The sequence below is a fragment of the Oryza glaberrima genome, chromosome 7 (assembly GCF_000147395.1).
Source record: "Oryza glaberrima chromosome 7, OglaRS2, whole genome shotgun sequence".
NCBI classification, from domain to species: Eukaryota; Viridiplantae; Streptophyta; class Magnoliopsida; order Poales; family Poaceae; genus Oryza; species Oryza glaberrima.
The window spans coordinates 12,676,373-12,703,386 of record NC_068332.1 but is presented as its reverse complement, the minus strand read 5'-3'; the positions used below and the strand labels follow the sequence as shown (position 1 = coordinate 12,703,386).

The 27,014-nt window shown below is 42.9% G+C and overlaps 1 protein-coding gene across 1 annotated transcript; it reads left to right on the top strand.

Annotated features, from left to right (window-relative positions):
- The first annotated feature begins 9,306 nt into the window (after nucleotides 1-9,306).
- Nucleotides 9,307-13,313, top strand: LOC127778529 (probable folate-biopterin transporter 9, chloroplastic). Its single transcript, XM_052305149.1, has 2 exons — nucleotides 9,307-9,955; nucleotides 11,486-13,313. Exons 1-2 carry the CDS (start codon nucleotides 9,466-9,468, stop codon nucleotides 12,544-12,546), a joined length of 1,551 nt encoding a protein of 516 aa, XP_052161109.1. The 5' UTR covers nucleotides 9,307-9,465; the 3' UTR covers nucleotides 12,547-13,313.
- The last annotated feature ends 13,701 nt before the right edge of the window (nucleotides 13,314-27,014 follow it).

The window sequence follows — 27,014 nt, the reverse complement described above, 5'->3', positions numbered from 1 at the left end:
TTAATAAGGTCCTCGCCGACATGAATATACCCCGAGTCGCAACACCTGCTGTGCATCCAACTCCTCGTGCACAACACGACGCGAGTCCGTCACAGCATAGGAGTAGTTGTGCATCCACAGAGGTGCCGGCCCCTGGTCTCCTGATCGCACCACTAGCTGCAGTGGATCACATCGAGGTAATTGTTGTTATCCGATCCATATCTAATAAAAAACCTTTACATGTTTCAATATTAAATTCAAACTTTCACCTTATGCAGGGCGCAGCACAGTGTGTCCTACTAGCGAGAGTCCACCCAACTTTCGCTCCTGAAGTCGCTGAGGGCATGGCTTTCAAGCCCTCGGTTACAGACAAGGTCCACGGCGCAGACCTGCTAGCTGGGTATGCCAAGGTGTCCATCGATACAGTAAAGGACACCTGGTCAGGCTATCCGCTACCCGTGCCCCCCAATGATGAAATCATGACTTTGGGCAATGCGCGCAAGACGTTCATACAATGGCCCAAAGAAGACATAGTTGTGAAGATGACTCCTCGTCCAAGTCGACCGACGGAGCTTACACCTCCCAAGTCTAAGCTATCAATTGAGGCTCCCCGTGGACCGGCATTGTCAGTACCTCATTCTCCTGGTGGAGCTGATATGGACTTGGCAGATATAGCTCAAAGCTTGGCTCCAATAAAGACCACAAGAAAGGCCGATAGCTCCCCACCACTTGTCGAAGGCAAGAAGCGTGGACGCGGCAAGGGGAAGGTCGGGGAGTTGGCGCCGGAGCCAAAAAGGGCAAGGCTGCGACGTCGATGCCGTTGAGCAAAGCGGGGAAGGTCGTGAGGGCACCAGCCCAATTTGAGCTAGGCATGCCATTGGTGGAGGACAATGTGTTAGCCGTGATGGGTATTGCTTGCCGAGAGCTACATAAGCAATACATGGAGCTAAGCAATGCCAAGCGGAAAATGAGGGAGTCATCCATAGTTGGACATCACGACCACCAGCCGTTTCTATCGTCGCCTGCCTATATAACTATAGGCTTTGATGACCTCTTCGACCTTTTCAGGATCCGGAAGTTGGACACTGGTCTTCTAAAATGCTACACCTTGTAAGTGCATACCTTCTATACTTGTGATATGATTGGACTATATCTCCTAATTAAATTAGTTCTAATACGTAAATGTTTTAAGGTTGTGTTGGATCGAGAGTCGTCGCCTTGGTAATCAGGTTGGGTTCCTTGATCCATCCATGGTGAACGAGGTTAATTTACAACAGAGCTTCACTGAGGTGGTTGACTATGTCAACCGGTGTTTATGGGCCCATCAAGACAAGGAGTACATCATGTGCACACACAACCAAGAGTAAGAGGCCAATACCCTTCGTGTATACTATTTTTGAAGTTAAGGTTCTTAGTACTAACGCTACATAACCACTGCGCAGGCAACATTGGATTCTCCTAGTCATCGTACCTAAGTGGAGTAGGGTTACCTACCTTAACTCCAATAAGTCCAAAGATTATGATTTCAGTGAAATCACCAAGGCCTTAAATATGGCTTGGGGCCCATATGTGGAAAAGGGTGGTAGGTTCAAGGAGGGCAAGGACGAACTTTACCATGACACCAAGTTCGCATGCGCACAACAGATCGGAGACCAATGTGGTTTCCACGTGTGCCACAACATGTCAACACTTCTAAGAGAGGTGAAAGATTTCGACCCTGAGGTTGTTGCTAATGGTGAATAAGCTCATTTCAATACCAACATTGCTATTCAAAACGTGCTAACATCTTGTTTATTAAACAGAAAGGTAGAGTTGGCCTCAAGATCTCACCCATCAACCCCCCCCCCCCCCCCCCCCGCTATCAGAGGCGAAGTGTGCGCCTTCATTCTGGCAGAAATAATGAACAAGAAAGGACGTTTTCACGTCAAATAGACTCATGAACTTGGCTAGATAATTTATTGTGATGTAAAAAAGATGTTTTCATAATTTCTTGTGATGTAAAAAAAATGTTTTTATGGAGTGCAATGTAATTTACTTTCATATGTGCAATATTTATGGTAGTTTACTAAAGTGTCATCAAATTTGATCAACTACTATTTACGTTGTACTATTCATCTGTTTTCTCCTTTTTTTTCCTTATTGACAGGTTGTGGAGGTCGAGGACATTATGGCTTTAATCCATTCGGTAAGTATATATGCGGTTATATGAGCAACGACCAAAATTGTGGCTTTCAAGGGGTGTGATTTTGCTGTGCAAAATTGTGGCATTTGAACTGCATATGTGAATGATGAATGGAATGGATGAATTTTTGATAAGGATCTGTGTTGTTGGGGATCTGTGATGTTTGAGATGGATCTGTGATGTTATATTGTGGGGGGGAGGGAGTGACTGGAATATATCTGTGATGTATCTATGTTTCAGAGGGCATGGCTAGCAAATCCTGAGGCTAGCCAATATTTAACATTTATTTTTTTTCTGGAATTAACTCATCAGTGACGGGTCGGAACAAAAATCCGTCAAAGGTAACATCACCTGTGACGGACTACCAAATAAAGGCCCGTAGGCCCGTCAGAGGTGACCTACCTATGACGGGCCTTTATTTTTGGGGTCGTCACAGGTAGATCGCCTGTGACAGCTTCTAACTACGGAGACCATCACCTCTGACGGCCTTTATTTAAAGGGCCGTCAGAGATGAGTCATCTGTGACGGGTCCCAACTCGCCCTAGGCAAGCGAAGACCAACACCTCTGACGGCCTTCTAGTAACTTGCCCATCAGAGGTGGGTGTCACCTCTGACGGGCCTTTATTTAGGGGCCCGTCAAAGATGAGACACCAGTGACGGGTCCTAACTGGCCCTAGGCTAGCTGAGACCAACACCTCTGACGGCCTTCTATTAACTTGCCCGTCAGAGGTGGATGTCACCACTGACGGCCGGCCACCCGTCAAAGGTGACTGGACTCACCAGTGACCACTGATCACTGACCAAGCCCAAAGCCGTCAAAAGTGAGGGTTTGGGCCCGTCACAGGTGACCTTGACCAGTGTAGTGACAAGAGTAGAACCAATATATTAGGAAAAGTAGTTGTCCAATATGCGGTGGTGAAAACCCCATCGAGTTGTCAAATTGATGAGGACTTTACCCATAACTGCTATCTCCTTGAGTTTCTTAGCTGATTTTCCTCTAGGTTTTCCATTCCCATCCTTGGATAAGGGGTCATGAACCCATCCTTGTTGTTGCTAAGGCGAAAGCTGTGCCTTCTTTGTGCTCCCATCAGGAGCACTTCCTTGCTTTTCGAGGGAACTGGAGGTGGGTTGAGCACTGACATGGTTGTAGCTTGCAGATAAGAAAAATCATATGGGGTCTGTGTGACATATTTTCCTATATCTTCTTCAGTGTTAGCTTGCATTGGTTCTGGACTCAAGTTCTAGTGATGCGGATGATGTGCTTTGTGGCACTAGCTTGAGAGTTTTAATTCCAGAGACTTGTTGACTTGTTGAGCTTCTGATGTGCACGAGGGTGTCACGATCATTTGATGAGAGGATAACTCGATTGTGTGGAGCGATGTTGGCAATCCGACTACAACTATCCAAGGACGTAGCGCCTTAACAATCATTACACCAACTCCAAAGACAGTCATGAATCTTGACGGATGCACGGTCAGCCCAACCATAAGGGTATTTGTTCTTGCAAGCAATCAAGAACTAGCAAGAATAAGATGAACAAGCAACTCAATTTGCAAATAAAGATGTAGGATTGAATCATCAAAAGTATCACAGGTAGGATTCCTCGAAACAAGCAAACTAGCGATCTAACCGATCACGGGATTATTACACAGCAAAGTAGCGAAGCTAAACTTTGATCTAAATAAAACCCGAGTTAATCTATGGTAGCTAAAGGAAATATATAGGTGGGAGGACGAGTTGGGGTCATCCTCTAACCCTAAGACGCGTCCATAATGGACTCAACTTGATACACAGCCCATTGGGCCCAAATAAGGTGATGCAACACCGTGGAAAGAAAAAGATCTTTGTAGTAAAACAACAATTGCGGCCTCTCCAGCACAGATATCGACATGAGGCCAGATCCATTTGAAAGTATACTTGATAAGCTTTCCATGAAGTGCTTGCATGCCCAAAACAGAGTCTGCATGAAGTCGTGGCGGTCGTCACAAGTTACTGTTGTTCAGCAGTCCGAATCCAGCCCGCGCGAATCCACTTTCCTTTTGATCCTCTTCATCATTCCTAAGTAAAACAAGAGTGCACGCGTCTCTAGGGTATAAATAGGATGAACATGAACGCACAAAAGAACTCACTTGATAGTTGAGTTGACATGCACGAGAGCTGGTAATAGGACTATGAAGTTGGAATTGTGTTGGCGTGGATGTATCAGCGGTATTGATGTCCTCATCAGCTTTTCTTCTCCTACTTTAATAAACTTACACTGCATTCTCACTGGCCCAGCAAAAAAGTTCTGGTGAGGCTCTTCACACCAGGGTAACTATGGCACTTGATCTACTTCTCTTAATGCTAATGCCACATTCTTGTTGTGTATTCGAGAAATTGATTAAGAAGTTGATTGTAGAACTCAAAATTGTGTTAGATCAAAGTCAAAATGATCAATAGTGTGCTTTTGTGAAATTTTAGGACCATAATACCTATGGTTTTATACAAGTTAGACCATAATACGTGTGGTTTTGTGAAATTTATCTTTTATATTTGAACATGGTACGTGGACAGAGAGTATCGGAAGTCATGATGAAGGGTTTTTCAGCTCATTGTCAACCCCATGGTAACTGCACCATGAAAAAAACATGTAGTTAATCAAAATTCAATGTTATATGTTAATCTAAAAGTATTTCTGACACTGGATAATATAATTAGGTAATCAAAATGCTACCTAGGATGCCTAGTGAAGGACTGTGCCAAAAGTCATACATATAGATATACATCAATGTGCATAGATGTGATCCATCCCATCCATATATTTTTATTAGAAATCATTAATTGTTTCTATATTTAGATCATGGCTTGCTTAGCAGAATGTCATAGATATAGATGCGCATCAATGCAAAAAGATGTGATCCATTCCATCCCAGGTAATATCACTATGAAAGCATTAAATGTTTTCTAAATTCAAATCATGACTACATATTTGAATAGCTACATTTAATTACAGTCTAATCCAACTCATCAATTGGCAAATTTGTATCTAAATCTTCTCATGATGATGGTTAAATGAACTTTATCTTTGGCAAATTTCACCATTTAATTAATGGATGGGCAATATTGTCATTTCCTATGGTATCTTGTCCCTTTAAAGACCAATGTTGGACCAGTGTTTTCACCACAAGATTTTGAGACCTTGACCGCACCCGCAAATACAATAGCTTGGGGCTACCAAAATTGATATCACACTATTGTAGAGAACTACTAGAAGGTATTTCACGATTTCTCAATTTACTTTTAGAGTTTACCTAGAGCCATCTACATGTTTTATCCCTTCAATTTTTCCATACAATGCTAGGGGAGGAGTTAGAATAAATTCCCTACATTTGCACATTAGATTTACTTCTTGAGGCAAAAAAAACACTTCTTGATTTTGTACAGACTTGCTACACTTCTTGATTTATAGTACTCTTATGGGGTAGTAGAAATGGTCGTGTGATACATTTTTTTCACTATCTAAAATAATATTCTTGTATGCAGATCAGCTCATCATGGACAATGGATCTCAACAAGAGTCCTCTGATCTGCATGTGCATCACCTCCCCATCGTAAGCGTCATCGGAGTAGAGGATCACACAGAGGAGGCTGATGATGCAGCTGTAGATTACCATGATGATGGTAGTGAAGGCCAGGATGAGGTATCAAACAAACGTATGAAACGCCACACTGATGACCAAATAAAGCATTTGGAAAGGTGATATCAGATCATCCTAATAACCAATCTATTTTTTTTTTGTCTGAAGAACAGATATCACCGATTGTGTTGTCATTTTTTTTTCTTGTGTGCAGTGTGTTCGAGAGGTGCACCTATCTAGGAGGGAATCAACGTGTAGAGTTGGCCAAGAAACTTGGCATGGAGGAAAGGCAAGTAAAATTTTGGTTCCAGAACCGACGCACTCGGAAGAAGGTATAGTTGTGTTCTAATCTCTTATGTTTCGATGTGCATAGATCTCTATTGGATGCTTGGCATAAAGTTTTCTTGGTGGTGAGAACTAGTAAAACTAGTAATGGATGGCAGTAGGGATGAGGGTTAGTTTTTTTTTTTTTTTTTTTGAGGTGGCAACCTGGGTGGATAAGAGGCAATTGTCAGTTAGAAATGGAGGGTCTCCTTGACAATGTCGTGGCATGTAACATTAGGGAGACAAAGCGTGTGGAAAGAAGTTACCAGTAGTCCTACCCAACTCCTACAAGGGATTGAGCAGTGTTAGGATGATAGGGGTGTGGTAGGGTTATTGCTCAAGGAGATTTTGTTTGTAGATGCAAGTAGCCCCCTAATTTGAAGGTTCATCATCATTCAGGGTGGCATAGCCATTCTTAATATGGTAATCGTAGAAATTAAACTTGGGGAGTTAATATATTTACACCATTATAGTAATGTGAATGTTCTTTATTTCAAAAATGTGCACAGCATAAGAATAAGTTGGTATCAAATGTAAAAGATTCATGTTAGACATCCATCTTTTGTAAAATTCATAAATGCAGATGCATGACGAACGCCAGGAGGGCATGTGGCTGCAGGAAGAGAATGATGTGTTGCATGCTGAGAACAAAGTGTTGAAGGAGGCGATATGGGCAAATATCTGCTTCACATGCGGCAGCCCGGTTGTTCCTGCTATTCCAACAGTACATCACCGATACTTGAGCTTTCAAAATATGAGGCTTGCTGATGAGCTCCAGCACGCCACCGCCGTGTTCAACATGGTTGCCCAAGACGCGGATGTAGGTCTGCCACCAGTGTTCCCTTTGACTGATGTCTCACCCTTGCCACAATTTGGTTTTGTTACAGGCAACAACCAGACAAGTCTGGTAATCGATCCCCCGTCACCATCGCACTCGGAGAATCAGGTTTCTACAGAATTTGCTAATTCTACTAGTACTTGCCCTAGGCTTTTCATTTTGTCGGGGCGCACATAACTTGGCAAACTTATGCACTCATGTTTGTGCCATTAGGCTGTTTGCTGCACCTCAAATAATTAATCAAACACATAGCTGTAATCAGCCTAAAACCATTCATTACCGTTCATATACAGCCTAAAACTGTATATGCTAAAGACAATCGTGTACCGGCTATTATTATAAATAAAACTTTGAAAATTTCCTAGTGCGTATTGTTTTCCTTAGATATTATCTCATGGTAGGATTATTAGCTTAATAATGTTGCTAAAATTTTATATACATTGCAATATTGCAATATTTAGTAACAAACTAAACGTAGCCACATAATTATTAATTTTACCAAATAATGGTATGGTTGAAAATATCATCGATCTGAACAAGCCCGAAAGCCTATTGTATAGTTACTACAATAAGTCCGGAGCAAGAACCATGTGCCTCTCCACCATGTGTGCAACCCTACTCATACTCATGCACTTGCTGTGTGTCAGCTGAACTGCTTTGCTATAATCTAGCACAGCGTATCAATATGGATATCAAATGAAACAAAATTTCTAAACTGGATGGTACAAAAACTGAAACAAAATCTGTTATCATACTTCATCACATTTTGATCATCACCTAAGGCCTTGTTTAGTTCATACCAAACTTCCCTAAAACTCCCAACTTTCCATCACATCACATCACTTCCAAAACTTTCCTACTCATATAAACTCCTAACTTTTTTTTTCCAAACTACCAACTTTCCCTAAACTTCTCCCCAATTTCAGAAACTAAACACAGCCTAAGTAAAAGGATAGAGAATAAGAGTAGATACAATAGTAGGCTATAAGCTACCTATAAACATATTTTAAAGAGATAAATGAAGAGAGAGAATAGCATGCTACATATCTATAGCCAGCTGCAGCACGGACTTCAAGACATAATGTGTGTATGACAGGTGGGACCAGATATTAATAATATAGTAAGCAACTATTATATATGAATTGGCTATTACATTGGTTGTATATGATTTGGAGCTGGCAGTGGGCTATACTATTAAACTTGCTCTTAGAGTAATATGAATAACAAGGATATAAGAAAGTAGAGCATGAGATCCGGATACCAGTAGCAGAGTCATTAATCAAAAAACTTCTAAACAATCCATTATTCAAGTCACAATAAAATAAATAATAATTACATACTCCTTTAGAAATTTTTTCCCTAGGGGCATTCTCATCTATTTGAAATTTTTTTTCTTTGCAATTGGCCCAAAAGTGTCTTCCTGCCAATTACCAAAATTTGAGATGTGTCCTGTAGCAAAATTTATGTATGGGTAACAATCTAAACTAAACATGTTAAAATTTTGGTAGTACTAATAATTTATACTGCATCCATATTTTAATGTATAACGCCGTTAATTTTTTATCCAACGTTTGATAATTCGTCTTATTAAAAAAAATATACAATTATCATTTATTTTATTCTGACTCGATTCATCATCAAATGTTCTTTAAGCATGATATAAATACTTTCATATTTACACAAAAATTTTGAATAAAACGAATGGTTAAACGTTGGTCGAAAAGTCAACGACGTCATATATTAAAATACGGAGGAAGTATTTAATTAGGGTAGCGAACTAAACACCCCTTAATCTACGCGTATCCTCTATGCATTACAGTGTTAACAGATTTTTTGCACTTGAAACAAAAACATGTGTGCACACAGGGCTGGTTTGATGTGTGGTCTAAATTGGCCTTACCAATTTTTGTCAATGTCAAATTTTGGCAACTTTTGGCATGGCTAATTTTAGCAAAGGAAAAATTGTGTTTGAATTGAAGCCAAAATAGCCTAAATTAACTGTTGAAATGGCCTATTTTCTTAGGCATACCAAAATTTAGCTCCAAACTAAAAAAATAATAAACACTATTAAAATTATTAAATATTAGTAAGGCTAATATACTCCTCAAACCAAACCAACCCACACAGATACAGCATGTATGCTCACTTTTCACTGGCGCACGAAAACCATCCCAACGGACGCACGGAGCAGAGGGACTGAACGGTCGAGCAGCGCAGAAGCCCCCACAAGCTCACGGTCACGGGACCCACCCCAGCATGGTGCTTGCTATGGTGGGCCCACCCCCACAAACCGCCGAATCGAAGCGGCGCGGACTCTCTCTCTCTCTCTCTCCTCGTCTTCCAGAACGCTCTCCTCGTCTCCCGCCGCGACACCTCCCTTCCCTTCCCTTCTTGGCTTCTTGTCCTCCTCCTTCTCCTCCTCCTCGCCCACACACTTCACCTCCGCGCTTCCCGCCTCTCCGCATTCTGACCCTCCGCCGCCTCCGCCGCGGTCGGGTGGTGTCCGCGAGAGAGGAGCCGGAATAATGCTGTGCGTCTCGCCGACGACGCCGGGCCCGTGCGCGGCACGGCGCCCTCACCGTCCCTCGTGCACCGCCACGACGTGCATCGGTTCTCCGAGGCGGCGGTGGCGGCTGGCCAGGTTCCAGGACTCCGCCGCGGCGGCGCCCCCGGCGGGGAGGCTGACGAGGCCGCCGCCGCCGCCGTCGCCGTCGTCGTCGCAGCCGCTGCCGGTGCCGGCGCCGCGGACGACGGCGGAGAGGCTGGGTTCGCTGCGGGAGATGCGGCGGGTGTGGTGGGTGTGCGGGCTCGGGTACTGGGTGCAGGGGTTCCGCTGCTTCCCGTGGCTGGCGCTCAACTTCCACCTCACGCGCGGCCTCGGCCTCACCCCCGCCGCGCTCCAGCTCGTCCAGAACGCCGGCAACCTCCCCCTCGTCGCCAAGCCGCTCTTCGGGGTCCTCTCCGACGCCGTCTACGTCGGCCGCGCCCACCGCCTCCCCTACATCTCCATCGGAGGTACCCACCAATCCATCTCCTTCCATTTTTTTTTCTTTTCGATTCATTCATCGTGACTGCTGTTTCTCTTTCTTCTCTCTTCGTTCATTTCTTTGTTTGTTTGTTTGTGGTTTCGACAATGTTGGTTGTAATGGGGAAGAATTTATCAATCTACAGCACTGCGTTTTAATCACCTAATTTTGGAAGTATTTACTAATGAATGAATGAATTGAATCGAAACAATGGTGACAAATACAGTAAGGTTTTCTTAGGCCGAAATTTCTGGTACGACGACAAAATATGCTGCTAGAATTACAATATAAAAAAGAATTTATGCTTTCCTTTCGCGTTCATGATACGTCATAATTCAATGTTTTCCACTATGTTCTGAGATAACAAGAATGAAGAGAAATTGAAGAGCCAAATAGTGAGGAGAAACACTGCTCCAGTCAGTACATATTGACAGTGACAATGAATTCATGTCTCTTTCTGAAAATTGGAAGTACTGTACCTAGGAATTCAGCATCACCAGCCGCTGTCCCACTTGCGTCTCTGGTGCTGGAAATGAAACATATCATCAGCAAATAATAATAAGTTTATTTTGTGGTTTTTGCTGTCTGGTTGATTTGACAACAGACTGACTAAACTGGATCTACTATATTGTTTGAAGAACTTCTACTGTAGTATTATTAATTATTCACTAAACGGAACATGGTATGCTTGCTTGAACGGTCATGGAATCATGCTCCGTGCCTTTGCTTGCGGTTGCACCTGTTTTAGTGGAACTTACGTTTTGGAAAGCGCCATCTTGAGACTCGAAACACATGTTTTGGAATGTCATCTAGAGGGTGGAGCCGTGTGCTTTCCTGCTGCGTGTGGTGCTATTATTGCTAGTCACACATTTTGAACCTTTCCAAGACTTGGTTAATCCAAGAGTTTATCCTTTCTCTCTGGAACCTGATGCGTGATTTACTCTTGGTGTAAATCACACGATCTGAGCTTTTCAAAGTGGGTATTCTTATATATCACCGGTCTTCTGGGTGCCTGTGAATACAAAGAAAGGTGCCTTCTTGTCCACTAATCTTAGAAAGCTGCCTTCCTTGGATTTACCTTGGCTCTCACATCAAGACCAATCAACTCATTTGGCTGTAGTTCGTCAAGATTTCCCGTTTGCCGTAATGATTGGGACAGGCTCTCTCAATGTATCGTCTAATTCTAACTTTTAAAAAAAACAATACCGATTTGTTTGTATTATTTACAATCATTTAGCTACTGCCCTTCAATGGTTTTCTTTGCCCGTGTAATGTTGATTGCTTCTTTCTAGGTTTAGTTTGCATAAGAAATAAGCATCTCCAATAACTTCTATTCTAGAATTCGTTACATCTGGATTTTTTTTTAGAAGTCCAATTTTCATGTTTGAATGCCAGGAAATTCAGAAAAAAATATTTGAATTTATATGCCTGTTGATTCTGTAGCTTAAATTAGTTGCTAACCATGTCCTGGATAAACTCATGGTAAATTGACTAATGCTAATGTTTTTGGCTATTTCAGCGTTACTACAGCTTATGGCATGGGGAACACTTGCAGTCATTCCAGTAACAGGGGACACATTTCCAACTCAAATGGCTTGCATTCTTATTGGAAATCTTGGCGCATCTGTCACTGAAGTTGTAAGTGATGCTGTTGTCACAGAGTTCAGTAGAACGCAGAAGGCCGGTGTACTACAATCTTACGCGTTCATAGTTCTGGCAGCTGGATCTCTCTTAGGAAATTTGTCTGGTGGTTACGTTCTGTTGAGAACACAGGAACCAAAGACTATGTTCTCAGCATTCTCCATCCTCCTTGGCCTCCAACTAGCACTTTCCTTAAGTACAAAAGAGACGCTTCCAAGCTCTCATAGAAACTGGAACATTCGTCATGTCAGAACCTCTCTGTCTGACAATCTCCGCAAGCAATTCTCAAACTTGAGGACAGCAATCAGCGAGGAGCAGATCTTTTACCCTCTTATGTGGATAATGACATCATTTGCAGTTGTGCCTATTCTCTCTGGGACAATGTTTTGTTTTCAAACACAGCATCTGAAGCTTGATCCATCAGTCATCGGCCTATCAAAAGTTGTTGGGCAGGTGATGGTTCTATCTCTAACTGTCCTCTACAATAAGTATCTCAAAAAGATCCCTTTGAGGCAGCTTGTGGCTGGAGTTCAGACGATGTATGCTTTGGCAGTTCTATCAGACTTGGTCCTGGTGAAACAAGTGAACCTTATGTTGGGGATACCGAATGAGATCCATGTGCTTTGTTTCTCGGCTCTAGCAGAAGCAATTGCTCAATTCAAGGTCTTGCCATTCTCAGTTCTGTTGTCAAGCCAATGCCCACCTGGCTGTGAAGGTTCGCTTTTCGCTTTCTTCACATCTGGACTGGTGTTTTCAGCAATAGTAAGCGGAGTATTTGGAGTTGGGTTGTCCAGTTTAATTGGGGTGTCTGGTGGGGATTACACAAGCTTCCCTTTGTGTATTTTGCTGCAAAGTTTGGCAGCATTGCTACCTTTGGGATGGATATCCTTTCTACCTGAAAAATGGACTGCCGACGACAAGATTCTTAAACCAAGATGAGGCAACCCTGTAGGGTCAATAGGTAAACCACACAACCTCGAGATGTTAATAGGTAATGACAGTGTAGAGGGTTACATGTATAGATACGAAGATGTCATTTTTCTTTGGAATCAATAGTTCTAGTTCGAACGTTCCAGCTGAATATTGGCATCAAATTGTATTCTCTTGCTTCCAAGAGCATTGTGTTCAGCTTATCATGCCTGAAGAATGGGAAGAATACTTCAGGAAGAATGTGGTCTTGTTTCACAATGTAAATTTCAAATTAAAGATGAAAACTAAGAAAGATACATCTAAATTTAGTACAGGAAATAGCTCCCTGTTCCAAATGTGATGGTTAATTTGAACTATTAGAACATACATAGAAATAAATGGATGAGCTCTAACAGAACAATGAAAAAAAAACAAGTGGCTACAGTGGAAATTGATGTGCTTTGATTTCATTTATATCAGGATTCACGGAAGAGTTAGTATTTGTTACTAAGAGTTAATGAAAACCATATAATACAACTGGGTCACAACTTCTTATTATAGTTAATGTTCATCGACGTCGTCATCCCTGAGACGCCGTCTGGGCAGCCCCTAGCCAAATCTTCTTTCTAGCAGTTGGTGCAGGCTTGTTCTAGATTCGTCCTCTTGCGGTGGCGCGCTACCTTTCACAAGTTGGCCACGTTGGTGGGCCTTAGGGGGGAGAGTGGTTTCATCTTCTCTCCGACTCCCCCTCAATCCCAAAATTGTGGATAGATGAGTTGGTGGTCGACTATTAGGGCTTGGATTTGGACGTTCTCGGCTGTAACTTTCTTGTTGGTCTAGCGGCAGCTGGTCTGGTGCTAGCCTTCTCCTTAGGTTTATGTAAGCGTTGGTGGTGTGTGGTGGTGCTGGTGTTTTTTTCTCCTAACTATTGTCTTCCAGGGCAATAATCTTAATGTAATTTTTTTCCTACTCCATTCAATGAATCATCGCACTGTGTGGTGCTAAACGTTCAAACAAATTATAGTTAATGTTAATTTTCTACCCTGTCAGGTCATGCTTCAAAGCACCTGCTGGAGCTATAACTGAAATCAACTGCCACTTGAACCATTTTAATCATCAAAGTACAAATCTATAATACACTGTACACAAGAAACTAAAACACATCTAAAGACCAAGGTCGTACGGTTAACGATTCTAGATAGAAAGAAATTCTGGACCATAGGGTATAAGAACTCATTGGTTCAGTCAATCTCCTCACTCTTGGTCTGGCCATATTAGATATAGTAGTGGTGGTATTCTGAAAGCTTCTTAGGGGTGTTTCGATTTAGGGGTGTAAAGTTTTAGCGTGTCACATCAGGTATTATATAGGGTGTCGCATGGGGTGTTCGGGCACTAATAAAAAAAACTAATTACAGAATCCGTCAGTAAACCACGAGACGAATTTATTTAGCCTAATTAATCATTAGCAAATGTCTACTGTAGCTCTCAGGTCAATGTGTGTTTTTTCATCAACAAGCACCATATTATCAAATCATGGAGCAATTAGGCTTAAAAGATTCGTCTCGCAAATTAGTCGCAATCTGTGCAATTAATTATTATTTTAGCCTATATTTAATACTTTATACAGGTGTTCATTCGATATGATAAGGTGAAAAATTTTAAAGTGGGATCTAAACATAGCCTTAATTCTATAGTAGCCAGTAGGTCAGGTACATCTTCTTGTACGGAGGGAAAATTTTGTAAATCATTGGAAAAGCTTTCATTGGTATTAGCAAGTTTTTCAGAATGGAGAATACTAACCCAAGTTGGAGTCTTTCATCTTTTTATTCTGCCTCGGAGCCAGTTTCTGTGTCATTTTCCTTGTCCCTAAGAGCAAGTTTAATAATATAGCCCGCTCCTAGCTCCAATTTATTTATAGCCAATTCATATAATAGTTGCTTACAATACAATTAATATATCGTCTTATCTATCATACACGTATTGCGTCTTGGAGTCTATGCTGCAGCTGGCTACAGCTCTGTAGCCCGTCGCTCTTCTCTCTTATTTTTATCTCATTAAAATATGTTTATAGCTGGCTAATAGTATCCTATTGTGCCTGCTCTAATGTAGCAGCGCAGCGCTGTGGTACTCGTGCTCCCCTAATTTGCAGGGTATTTTTTTTGGTAATGGAAATAAATTCAGACTTCGCTAAAAAGAGTTATAGCCACTTATTACACAAATTCGCTTAACAACGATCACATCCCATAGAGTTCACAAGACACACTCTGAATTTAACAATTCTCAAAACACAAACTAATAGACACCGACAAAAGGTAAATAAACCACAATTATTAAATTCTATTTGTGAATCTCCACCTAAAATTAGTGAAAATATACCTGACGATTGACTCAAGTTTACGACATCCATCTTTTATTAGCTTGATGTCAACATCTCACCTTTGTAGTTGTACCCAACATCAAAGCTAATATATTATCTTGAAAAGTATCTGCATATAAGATTTTGATGGTGATTTATCAAAAACCATATCATTAATTAAGGTCTCCTTTAGAGCAAAAGAAAAAAAATTCAAAGGGAAAAAAATCCATTTAGTTTCTTTGAAACAAAGGATTGGATCTCCACAATTGCTTTGAAATTTCTGTAGAATGGCATGCACTACGTCAGAGGACATCATTGATGGGCTGAAGTGCTCGTCAAGGGACCTCACCTTTGATGGATCCATCTGTTTTCCACAAATGTGTTAAGGCTGTATTCTTTCCCCCATTTTTCCAACCCACCTCTCTCGTTTTTCGCGTGCACGCTTTTCAAACTGCTAAACGGTGTGTTTTTTTAAGAAGTTTCTATACAAAAGTTGCTTAAAAATCACATTAATCCATTTTTAAAAAAAATAGTTAATACTTAATTAATCATGTAATAAAACGAGCTTCGTTTGGCGTGTTGCGGAGGAGGGGTTCCCAACCCCTCCTCCCAAGTCTCTTATCAAATGTTTTTGTTAAGTCTCGGCCTGCCTCAAGTTTTCACAAATGTGTTTGTGGTATTGGCATGAGACGACTTAGCGAATTGCATGAATTATGGGGAACAAATAATTAAAAGAAGAATCTGTCATTGTGATCCTAAAGAATCACGAACAAGTCATGAGGACTTGACCAACTGTTGTACTCTTTTTTCCTTGGTGAATTTTTTCCCACTGGGTTTTCTCACCAAGGTTTTTAATAAGGCAACAGGTGCAACACAATATTCAAAATGTCATGCACTCTTTTCTCCTACCTTTTTTCCACTGGGTTTTGGGAGAAGTTTCTAATGGCACATGCGCATAATTCAAATTCGTCCAAGGGGCAGTGTTATGAAACCTATTTTATTATGTACACGAATTAAGATCTAAGTGGAAAACTTATTACAGAAGGAAGCTTACACCGGAAGAAAACCAGAAGATATCTTATCACGGAAGAAAGCTTCCAGTAGAAACCGGAAGTCACCTTGCGGGAGAAGCCAGCTTACATCATAACTTAACTTATAGTGTAAGCCATCAACCTCCTCCGCTATAAATAGGACCCTAAAGGTCCAAGGTGATATTGATCTCTCTGTAGCACCTCGCCTCTCCTACTGTAGTTTATAATCAAATCTAGAAGAAATAAAGCTTCCACTCTCATTTATTCTTTCTGTGTTCCACATCGTTGTGTTCTTTTGTTTGGGTACAATCAGTTGAATAGACTGTTTTTTTAACATAAACCACTGCGTATGTATGTTTTGGAAAAATAAGAAGATAAATAAGAGATAACGATGCAAGGATATGTGCTAGCTGCAGCCTAGTAATTAATGCATTTGATTTATCCTTCTTCCTCATTGGGTGGTGGGCATGCAACAAGGAAAAATATGTATATAATACAAACCTGAAAACTAGGATGAGATAAAAAAATAAATGTTTAAGATTTATCCACGTTAACATAAGTATCTATAATAATTTTCAGATTTTTCACTGTATATTTTATTTTCTTGCACAACACCTGCTTAGTTAGTTCAGCTAATGTTATATTAGGACTTGATCGGAAGTGCTGGCTACAGCTGCAGCCAGTCAGTCCCAATCCAAACCAAGGGTGTGTTTAGTTCACACCAAAATAGAAAGTTTGGTTGAAATTGAAACGATGTGACGGAAAAGTTAAAAATTTGTGTGTGTAGAAAAGTTTTGATGTGATAGAAAAGTTGAAAGTTTGAAGAAAATGTTTGAAACTAAACTCGGCCCCAAGAGTATTTGCTGCAGCTGTGAATGGCTTGCGCTGCGGCGGCCAGCACAACCGATCAAGCCCTTAGTATTTGGTTGCTGGGCTAGCCGGCTCACCTGCGTGGGCTGGGCTAACTCTTTGCATTATATTACGCGTAAATATTGCATACATATTGAACAAAGATAGTGTATATTAGAAAAAAAAATAGCATACCATTCAGCAGGTACATATATGCAGGAAATACTACTCTTGTCTGCACTCAATGTATACAACTCCAATAATGCACAAGTGGACAGACATATGACATATATAATTAAGCAAAATTTATTACAGGATACTCAAAAGTGTGGTTTTTGTTCATAGTCATAGTAAGAACGTGAACTTACCTAATAACACTTCAAAAGTGTGATAATTTAACACCGGAAACATTAAAATACAATATACATTCAATTAATGAGAGAGAAACCACGTAAATATCAATTTTGCTCATATCTTCTTCTCTCTTCTCACATCTTATTAAAGCAACAAGCATCGATGGTGCAGTTGCTGCGGCAGCTGGAGGGCAAAGGGCATCAAAACCCGGCTGACCGTGCACGTGCCACCCCCCACCCTCCACCCCCACCCCCCCTCCCCCCCACCGGGGTGAACTCACTACCCTTCAGGAGTCCAAATCCGGCAGACCTCGCATGTGCGCCCCACCGCGAAGTCATCGCAACTGCATTGTTCCGCCCTGCAGCCTCGCCACGAGGTCGCCATTGCCCCCGCTACGCGTGAGGTCGCAGGCCGCGTATGCCCCGCTGCCCGCCGTGCAGTCCTCACTACTGCACCGTTCTACCACCCAGACATGAGGTCGCCACCACTACTCACATGTGTGCCCCCGTTGTGCATGATGTCATAGGGCACTCATGCGTGCCCTGCCACCATGCCACCCCACTCCACGGTAGTAAGCGATGCACCACTTGCCGCCCGCCACAAGGTCGTCACCGCCGCACAGTAGGTTAGTGTTGCCGCTTCCCGTGCCCCCCTTCCCCTGCCGTATGCGTGTGAGAGGAATGGATGGAGGAAGAAGATAGGGGTAGCAAAGTCATTTTATATAAATTCTCTCTCCAACTCTAGTGAGAATAATAGTTTAATGGTATTAGTGCCCTGCAGCAAATTACCACTCTTTTAGAGTGTCCTCGGGTAAATTCACATTCTTGCACTCTCACTAGCAAAGACCACACATTTTGAGCCTCCTTTAGCAAATTTCACCACCTTTGAACCTACTCGTAATTCTTTCTCAATGATGATAAAACCAAGTAGACAATTAAACTAGTCGGTTCATCAACACAAATTCCTAATTCCTCACAATCCTATGAGCTTTTTCATTCAAACCTGTGATGGTGGTGATGACAAGTTGGAGATCAGCGACAAGTTCATCCACATCGCCAAGTTTTCCGCCATGATCTTGGGCTTGTGGCAATAGTCCGTGACGGAGAGCTCACCTTGATGGAAGTTGTGGAACTCCACTTGAAGATTGACAACATGGTACTCACAGTTACCGAGGAACTCGCAGTTACCGAGGAACTGCTGCTCAAGGCAGCGCCAAACGAGGCGAGCCATGGTGGTGACTGACATGACGGACTCGAGGAGATCACCGGAGATCGTGTAGTAGAGCCACGTGAGGACGACACAATCCATGCGCATCCAATACGGTTGTGTCAGGGTTATGGATACCACATACCCAATAGTAACGACTAAGCTCAGTGGGGCCCACTATATAACAAGTCTTGTACGGAATCATTCCTCGTATATAGAAGGAGTTCCGGATAAGGAAGGACAAATAGAGTTCTATATGGAAACTATAAGGACTACTCGGATTGTATCCATATTGGTCTCCTTAGTTCTACTTAGACAAGGGGATATCTATGGTTATAAATACAAAACCCCCCAAGGGCGAGAGAAGACACAACAAGAACAGATAGACACAATACACAAGCCAACACACACCGTCAAATATCGACATCAAGGATAAGCCTAGACAGACCCCGTATGGTGCCTGCGGAGGCCGACAAGAGGGATCTAGCGCCATCTCCGATCTTGATGAGTTCGGACTCGAGGAGGAAGACTACCCTGTCATCGACTACGTGTTGGTTATCTATTCCGTCAATTTGATGACAGCTAGATAGGTTATCCCAAATATTATATATACTTGTGTGATTCAGATGAATAAAGAGCAATACCGGCTTCGGCCAATAGGAGTAAGGTTGTTACCTTCCTGTGAAGGGGCCCGAACCTGTATAAAATCCTTGTATTTTGTCTGTTTTGATATCGTATCACGTAGATCTTCGTACCAACGTACCTCAATTTTGTTTATCCGGTCTATGGGTATCCCCCGTTGATACTGGCGTGCCAGGTTGGGGGATTTTGGTGCTTCAAGGTTTCGAAGAGATGGGTTCAAGAGATGGATTCTCCGACAACCTCTGTAAGTGTTTGTATATGCAGTATTTGTCTGTTGATCCTCTTTTCTTATAATCGCCTTTCTTGAAGTCGATCCTATCGTTCCTTTACGCTATATGTATTAACTAAGCCGTGTAATCGGGAATTGGTTTTCCCAAATTCACGGCTGAGGGCTAGGATTTCGTCAGCTTCAACTTGGTTTGTTATAAGATTTAAGCTGACTTTATGGAAAAACGATTTTTCCATAAAGATAGCTGGGGGCTAGGAAGAGTACCAAACTCTGATTGCTGAGGACGGCTTTAGCGAGAGTACACGTTTATTATCATGTGCAAATTCAATTTATTTTCAATTTTCAATTTCATATTATATTGTGTTACCCTTGAGCGTTCGCTCGGGGGCTATTTGTATCTAACAATCTGTTCTGAGTATTGATTTCAAGAAAGTCATATTGCAGGGCTTTGTCGCAGATTCTACAACTACTCGATTACTCGAGAACGGTTGGACAACTACTCAATTACTCGAGAACGGTTGGACGACTACTCAATTACTCGAAAACAGTTGGTGGAGTTCGACAAAGATTATGGAATGAAGTGATGGTGTACCCGCTAAGATGAAAATTCTTGACTTCAACCCAAATTCTTGATTACGGCAAGACAGGAAACTTAGTTGCATACTCCGTACCTTCTCGGTCAACCGAGAACGGTCAAGCGAGCATGACGACTATTGTTCCAAGGTCTTCGGTCGACAACATCAACTCGTTCATTTGCGTTGATTTCAGGCTCGTTTATGACAGTTGTTTAGACTTCAATTCAAATTCACTTGTGGATCATTGATCTTCTTTCAATGATGTTGAGTACTCCATGTCTTCTCGATTGTTATCAAGAACAACCAAGTGAGCATGACAATGTTAACAGAGAAAACGCGGATGACAACATGAATTCATTTGAGTTGAAGTCGGGGGCTACTGTCAGGATTATGGATACCACATACCCAATAGTAATCGACTAAACTTGGCGGGGCCCACCATATACCAAGTATTATACAGAATCATACCTCGTATATAGTAGGAGTTCCGGATAAGGAAGGACAAATAGAGTTCTATATAAAAACTATAAGGACTACCCGGATTGTATCCATATTGGTCTCCCTAGTTCTACTTGACATGGGGACATCTATGGGTATAAATACAAGACCCCCTAGGGGGAGAGAAGACACAACAATAACAGATAGACACACAATACACAAGCCAACACACGGCGCCAAACATCGACATAGACAGACCCATGATGCCTGCGGAGGCCAATAAGAGGTATCTAGCGCCATCTCCGAACTTGATGAGTTCGTACTCGAGGAGGAAGACTACCCTGTTGTCGACTATGTGTTGGTTATCTGTGCCGCCAAGTTGACGACAGCTAGATAGGTTATCCCAAATATTGTACTTGTGTGATTCAGATGAATAAAGAGCAATACCGGCTTCGACCAAACAGGAGTAGGGTTGATAGCTTCCTGTGAAAGGGCCAGAACCTGTATAAAATCCTTATCTCTGTCTCTTTTACCTCAATCTCGCATATACCCTGGTACCGATGATCTCCATACCATGCAAATTCCGTAGTCGTGACCTCAAAAGTCGACCGGTTGGTCAGGGCAGAAAATGTCGGTGAGGACGTGGTCAGTGAGAGCGTACTTGCCGAGCGTGACGAGGATGAGACCGGCGCCAATGACTGTAGTTGCTGGCGTGGATGTCGAGGGTGACAGGGATCAGCGCCTTGATGTTCAGAACGGTGACGGCTTGGGCGTGCAGAGATGCGGTGGCTTCGTCGTCGAGGTTGGGCGGGAGATAGGCTGGTGATGTCACGGGGGCGGCATGGGGCGCGCGAGACATGCCGAGGAAGGCTGCATTGAGGGTGTTGAGAAAGCCGGCTGTGGCGCCGCGGGCGCCGGCGGACGCGGTAGGGCCGGCGGGAGGCACACCAATGTTGATGGCATCGGAGTTGGTGCCTGGGGCGTTGAACACACCATGTGAGACGTCGATGCCGGGAGGTAGAGGTGGGTCGCCGGTGATGCACGTGCCCGGCCGGCGAAATTGCGGGCAATGGCGAAGAGGGTGGCGAGCTCCGGCGGAGTGATGTCGGTCGCGGGAAGCGGCGGCTTGGAGGAGGAGGACACGTCGACCGTGGCAAGCTTGGCAAGGAGGTCAGCGAAGGCCTTGCGAGCGGCGGTAGACGTAGTCATCGCCGCAGAGTCGGCGAGGGTAGGATCGCTCGGAGCGCCGTGCAGGTGGAGAGTGTTGCGGACGGTGTTGGCGATGGCCTAGGAGGCGTCGTCGAGGGTGGATGATTGTGGAGACGAGGGCTCAGACTGTGCAGCCGTCATGACAGTGAACACGGGAGAGAGGGATGGAGTTTTAGGGCTTGGTGGCGGAAGCAAAAACAACTGATACGATATTAGAATGAGAGAATTCAACGCGATAATTCTATTGATCACAAAGCGTGTTTACATATAGATAACCACTCAACCGATCTATAAAAACAGAATCGGGAGAATACGGAAAGCGTATCAACCACAGATTAACAAAAATGGATAGTATATCCCTAACAAAACGGATACCTCACCTACAGCTCGCGCCCTCTCTCGTCTTGGCCTGTGCCGTCGCAGCCATCGTTGGTTAGTGCGTTCCTCTCACTCCCTCTCCTCCCCCATCGTCGTCGTCGTCACCATCAAGTTTTCACTCGTTTCTGGCTATGGCTAGCTTGGCAAATGGCAAGATCTTTGCTGCTGCCTCCTCCAGTTATAAATACCAACACAACAACACGCCTCTTTAATTTCCATAGAGAGTGCGAGAGAACAGCTAGAGTAATACTATGGAGGAGATGAGCTGGATGGGCAGGAAGCTGTTCCTGTACAACGTCACCTTTGGGCTGTACGTCATGGACTGGTGGGAGCGCTACCTCTTCAGTATCCTTAATTAATTAACCTCTGATCTCTTAACCCAATTAATCATTTTCTTTATCCATTTTTTGTGTTGTTTCCTTGTCAAATTCCGTTCAAAAACTCATTTTAGTAACTTATTCATCCCGAGGATATAAACGTGACTCTTAAGTCAGTTCTCTCTCCCCCCCTGTTTTGATGGCTTTGCGGGCATGACCATCGTTGCTTTTTTTTTTTTTAGGCAGCTTCTGATATAGTAACTCTTTTGTTTTAACGCCAAGGCCCTTCACGATCCTACACCAAGCTCGTTTCGGCGCTTTCATTGATCAGTGTCAGTCTAACGATGTGGCCGAAGGCAGGGCAAACTTTGTCCCTTTGACTAACGGAATAGTAAAGACAATGGTGAAAATTATGGAAGAAAACAAGCAACCCAAACGTCGTGAATACTGAATACAGCAGAACGAGAGAGTTCGCTAGAGTAGATAATCTGGACTTTGTTGATGGCACGTAATGATTTTCTCTGTTTTAATTTTACTTGATATGGATCAATTTAATGGTGGTTCAAAGGTGCAAATGCCAACTGGATCCCTTGATCATAACACATGCAACTTTCTTATTTAAAGTTGAAAACACTCACTTGTGTTGTCCTTCGCTCAAAGCAATGGTCATTATGAATTGTGTGCTTCTTTTTCTTCTTACAAGAAAAAAAAAACTGTAAGCTGGTAATTTAGCTAATTACTATCTGGTTGACCTTTAACTACTGGCAATAGACAGTATAGTTCTGGCTCTCCTATCGTTCATCTTCTACGGCGCTACACGATCTATGTGGCTGCCATTTGACAAGTAAAATTTCTTCCTCCTTACCCTTACACACTGTTAATTTACTATTAATAAGTAATTTTATTTTCTTTGACTAGAGCAAGTGACACATACTTACGAAATTAAACTCCTTTTCACTTTCAATTTCAAAACTTTTCCAGCCATCTCAAGAGCGGAATTCCGCTTCCTGGCAGCGGAAACTATTCTCCATGGTGGCAAAGTCCTAACCTGTAATATACGGTGTAATCTACGTTCTAATGTTGGATCTTTATGTGTGTTTTGTCTTGTTTTTGTGGCCTGCGTGCTTTCTCCAGCTTTTGCGCTGCTACTACTTTTGAACTGGGTTTCCCAGCGTTGTAAGCTTTCAATATAAGCTAGGCCGTTGGTCAATTGTTTGCCCCCTCCCCTGCCGTATGCGTGTGATTGGAATTGGATGGAGGAAAAAGATAGGGGTAGGAAAGTTATTTTATATAAATTCTCTCTCCAACTCTAGTGAAAATAATATTTTAATGGTATTAGTGTTCTGCAGCAAATTACCATTCTTTTAGAGTGTCCTCGGGTAAATTCACGTTCTAGCAGTGTCACTGCCAAAGATCACACATTTTAAGTGTCCTTTAGCAAATTTCACCACCTTTGAACCTACTCGTAATTCTTGCTCGATGATGATAAAACGAAGTTAGTAATTAACCAGCCGGTTCATCAACACAAATTCCTAATTCCCCACAATCCTATGAGGTTATTTTATGTTGAGCCACACAAGCTAGGAAACATCATTCACTACCTCTTAAATACTCCTTTGGAAAAAAAGGAAGGAATTTCAAAGGATTTAAATACTATAAGAAAAATTCATATTGGGTCCTTTGGAACAAAGGATTAGGTCTCTAGAATTCCTTTGAAATTCCTATCAAATGGCATGTTTTATGGAAATTATGGAGGAATCCTGGTATAAACTCTAAGGCTCTTGGAATATTTCCTTTGTATCTACCTCTCCTCTTCTAAATAATTGTTTTTCTTGTGGTCCATCCAAACAATTTCATGTGTAATTTTTCTATCTTTCATTCCTTAGGATTTAAGGTGTGATGACATTCAAATCCTGCGTTTTTTATATTCATGTGTTTGTTGGTAAGAGGAACATCTAGCAATCAGGTTTGGTGTTGGTTTGTTGTTTACTTGTGCAAAACAAGAGGAGAGCAAGTATTTAGGGCCCCTTTGGAAGACATGATTTTTGAAAAAAACGAAATATGAAAATTACAGAAATGGCACGCAGTAACAAATCTCACAGGAATCTGATGAATGATGTGTTTACATAGCTCGAAGGAAAACAACACAGGATTTTAGAAGGACTAGAGAGGGAGATGAGAGATAAAAAAGAGGAGTTGTTAGGAAAAATAAAAATGAGGTTTGAGCTCATGTGCAGAATTCCTATGGAATTGTGGTATAGGTATGCATAAGGAATTTGGCAACCTCCAATCCTCTGTTCCAAATAACCTACTTAGGAAAAATTCCAGATTTGAATTCTCTAAGATTCCTACGAAAATTTTCAATCTTTTTTTATAACAGAAAAAAAATCAATCTAAAGGAGCCCTTATGTATGGATCTATAGTTGAGCTCATTGGCTTGACACTCAACTTTTTCGGCTCGAGCTCTCTCAAACTCGAGCCGTAATTTTGCAGCTCAGTAACAGTAAAAGTATCTATTGACCGGAGTAAAGAGTACTGCACTTTAACATTGGTATCTACAAGAAGAGATTTCTCTTGAAAATGGTTTCTAGCCATTTCCGTCAACATGAGTTTCTGAAGCAGAGGATATGTACCTGCCCTGATCATATCCGGCCATGGCCCATGGACATGCATGACAAGTATGGTCAAGGCATGGGCCGTATCTACTGACCTTGGGCCTGAACTTACAAAATAGGAATAAGTTCACCGGAGGTCCCTCAACAGCGAGATTTTTTAGGTCCCTTAACCGCAAAACCAGAAATGTGTACCCCTAAACTCACACAAACTGTGCACTCAAGGTTCTTTGGCAGTATATATGGGTGGTTTCGCTGACGTGGCATCCTAGGCAGCAAAAAAATTAAAAAAAGTACGTGAGACCCACATGTCAGCTGGTCGCCGCCGACGACGCCTTGAGCGCCCACCTAAGCCACAGCTAACCCCGCCTGCGTCTTCTTGGCAGAGGCGGCGACGAACGCCCCCGCAGCAGTCGTCGCACGGCACCACGCCGGACTGCCTCGTCATTGACTGCCTCGCCGCGTCGTTGCTCCCGCACCGATGAGCCTAGGACGGAGAGGGGTAGAGAGGCGGCCGGTAGAGCTGAGGCGTGGACGCCGACGTGGAGAGCAGCCAGGTGGTGTGCTGGCGACGGAGGATGTGCGCGACACCGTCATCGAACCCGTCAACATCGGTCAGGGAGGAGGAAAAGGCGGAGGCGTGGCGGAGGTGGGCGAGGTAGAGGCAAAGTGAAGAAGGCCGGACCAAAGAACGGCAGCAGCGCCGGCGGCGACTTCACCATCATCGTCGTTTGGCTTGTGGAGCATGTTCTTCCCGCTACCGACAACGTCTTTCTTGGGGCGAGGGTTCTTGTTCATGTCTTGTCCCCTCCCAGCCAGGTCCAGACGCGGCACGACGGCGGCGGCATCCTTGCTCTCCCCGTCCCCTCCCCGGCAGGCACAGACACGACGCGACGGCGGCGGCGTCCTTTGCTCTTCCCGTCCCCTCCCCACTGGGCCCAGACGCAGAGGGCGGCGGCGGCGGCGGTTGCTGCTACTCAGCCTCGAGCGGCCTCCGCCGGAGCTCCGCCCATCGCCGCTCTGCCCGCCGCCGGTCTCCCTCACTAAAGAAGAGAAGAGAGAGGAGAGGAGAGAAAAGAGAAGAGAAGGAGAAGAAAATAGAATGTGCAGCTGACATGTAAGCCCGGCGTACTTTTTTTAATTCCTTTTGGTGACTAGGATGCCACGTCAGTGAAACCACCCTTATATACCACCATAGAACCTTGAGTGCACGTTTGTGTGAGTTTAGGGGTACATGTTTCTGGTTTTGTGGTTAAGTGACCTCAACAAATCTCGTTGTTAAGTTGAGGGACCTCCGGCGAACTTATTCCTACAAATACCCTTGGGACTACTAGGAGGCGGCAGCAACTCCATGGACTTGGAGAAATTAACAACTCCAAACAAAACACTGGTACTCCTGTTATCCTGTGTCAGCTGCCTCCTTCCTCTTCTCCGTATGTATTTCTAGATAATTATAACTGCTATACATTAGACCACTTGGGTAATTGAGTTCGTCACAGATTGCGTGATGGCCCTGTGACCGAGGCAATTAAGTTTTTCTTTCCCATAATATAAAAACATATAATCAGTAAAATATTTTCTAATACTACGATTTTGGACAATAAATTACGTAGCGACATCCGATCATAGTTCTTATACTCAGAACAAATTCCTACACAAATTGCAAAGCGCCAGGAGATCCGGATCAGCACCGGAGCTCATTTGCATCGATCGGCTGAAATCTGCCGCCAAAATGATGCCACTAGGACATACAATAGATTATCTGCTGGACTTGACAAGTACACATCGCCACCAGCTGTAGCCTGCATGGAGCAACGAACCAAATTGACCATGTGCACAGTGCACATTTGTAAGAGCAGGTACAATAGCAGCTATAAGCTAGCTGCAAATATATTTTAAGAAGATAAATAATAAGAGAAAAGAGCAACGAGCTACAGATTTGTAGCCAGCTGTAATACGGACTCTAAGACGTAGCGTGTGTATGACATGTGGGACCAGGTATTAATAGTGTAGTATATAATTATTATATGAATGAGCTATTAGATTGGCTATAGATGAATTTGAGCTAGTAGTTGGCTATACTATTAATCTTGCTCTAAATTTGCTTTTCTGTTGGCTTATCTGTCAACTGGTATGCTTAAAATGTACTCCCTCTATCCCACAATATAAGGGATTTTGAGTTTTTGATTGTAACGTTTGACCATTCGTCTTATTTAAATTTTTTTGCAAATATAAAAAACGAAAAGTTGTGCTTAAAGTACTGTAGATAATACAGTAAATCACAAATAAAACAAATAATAAT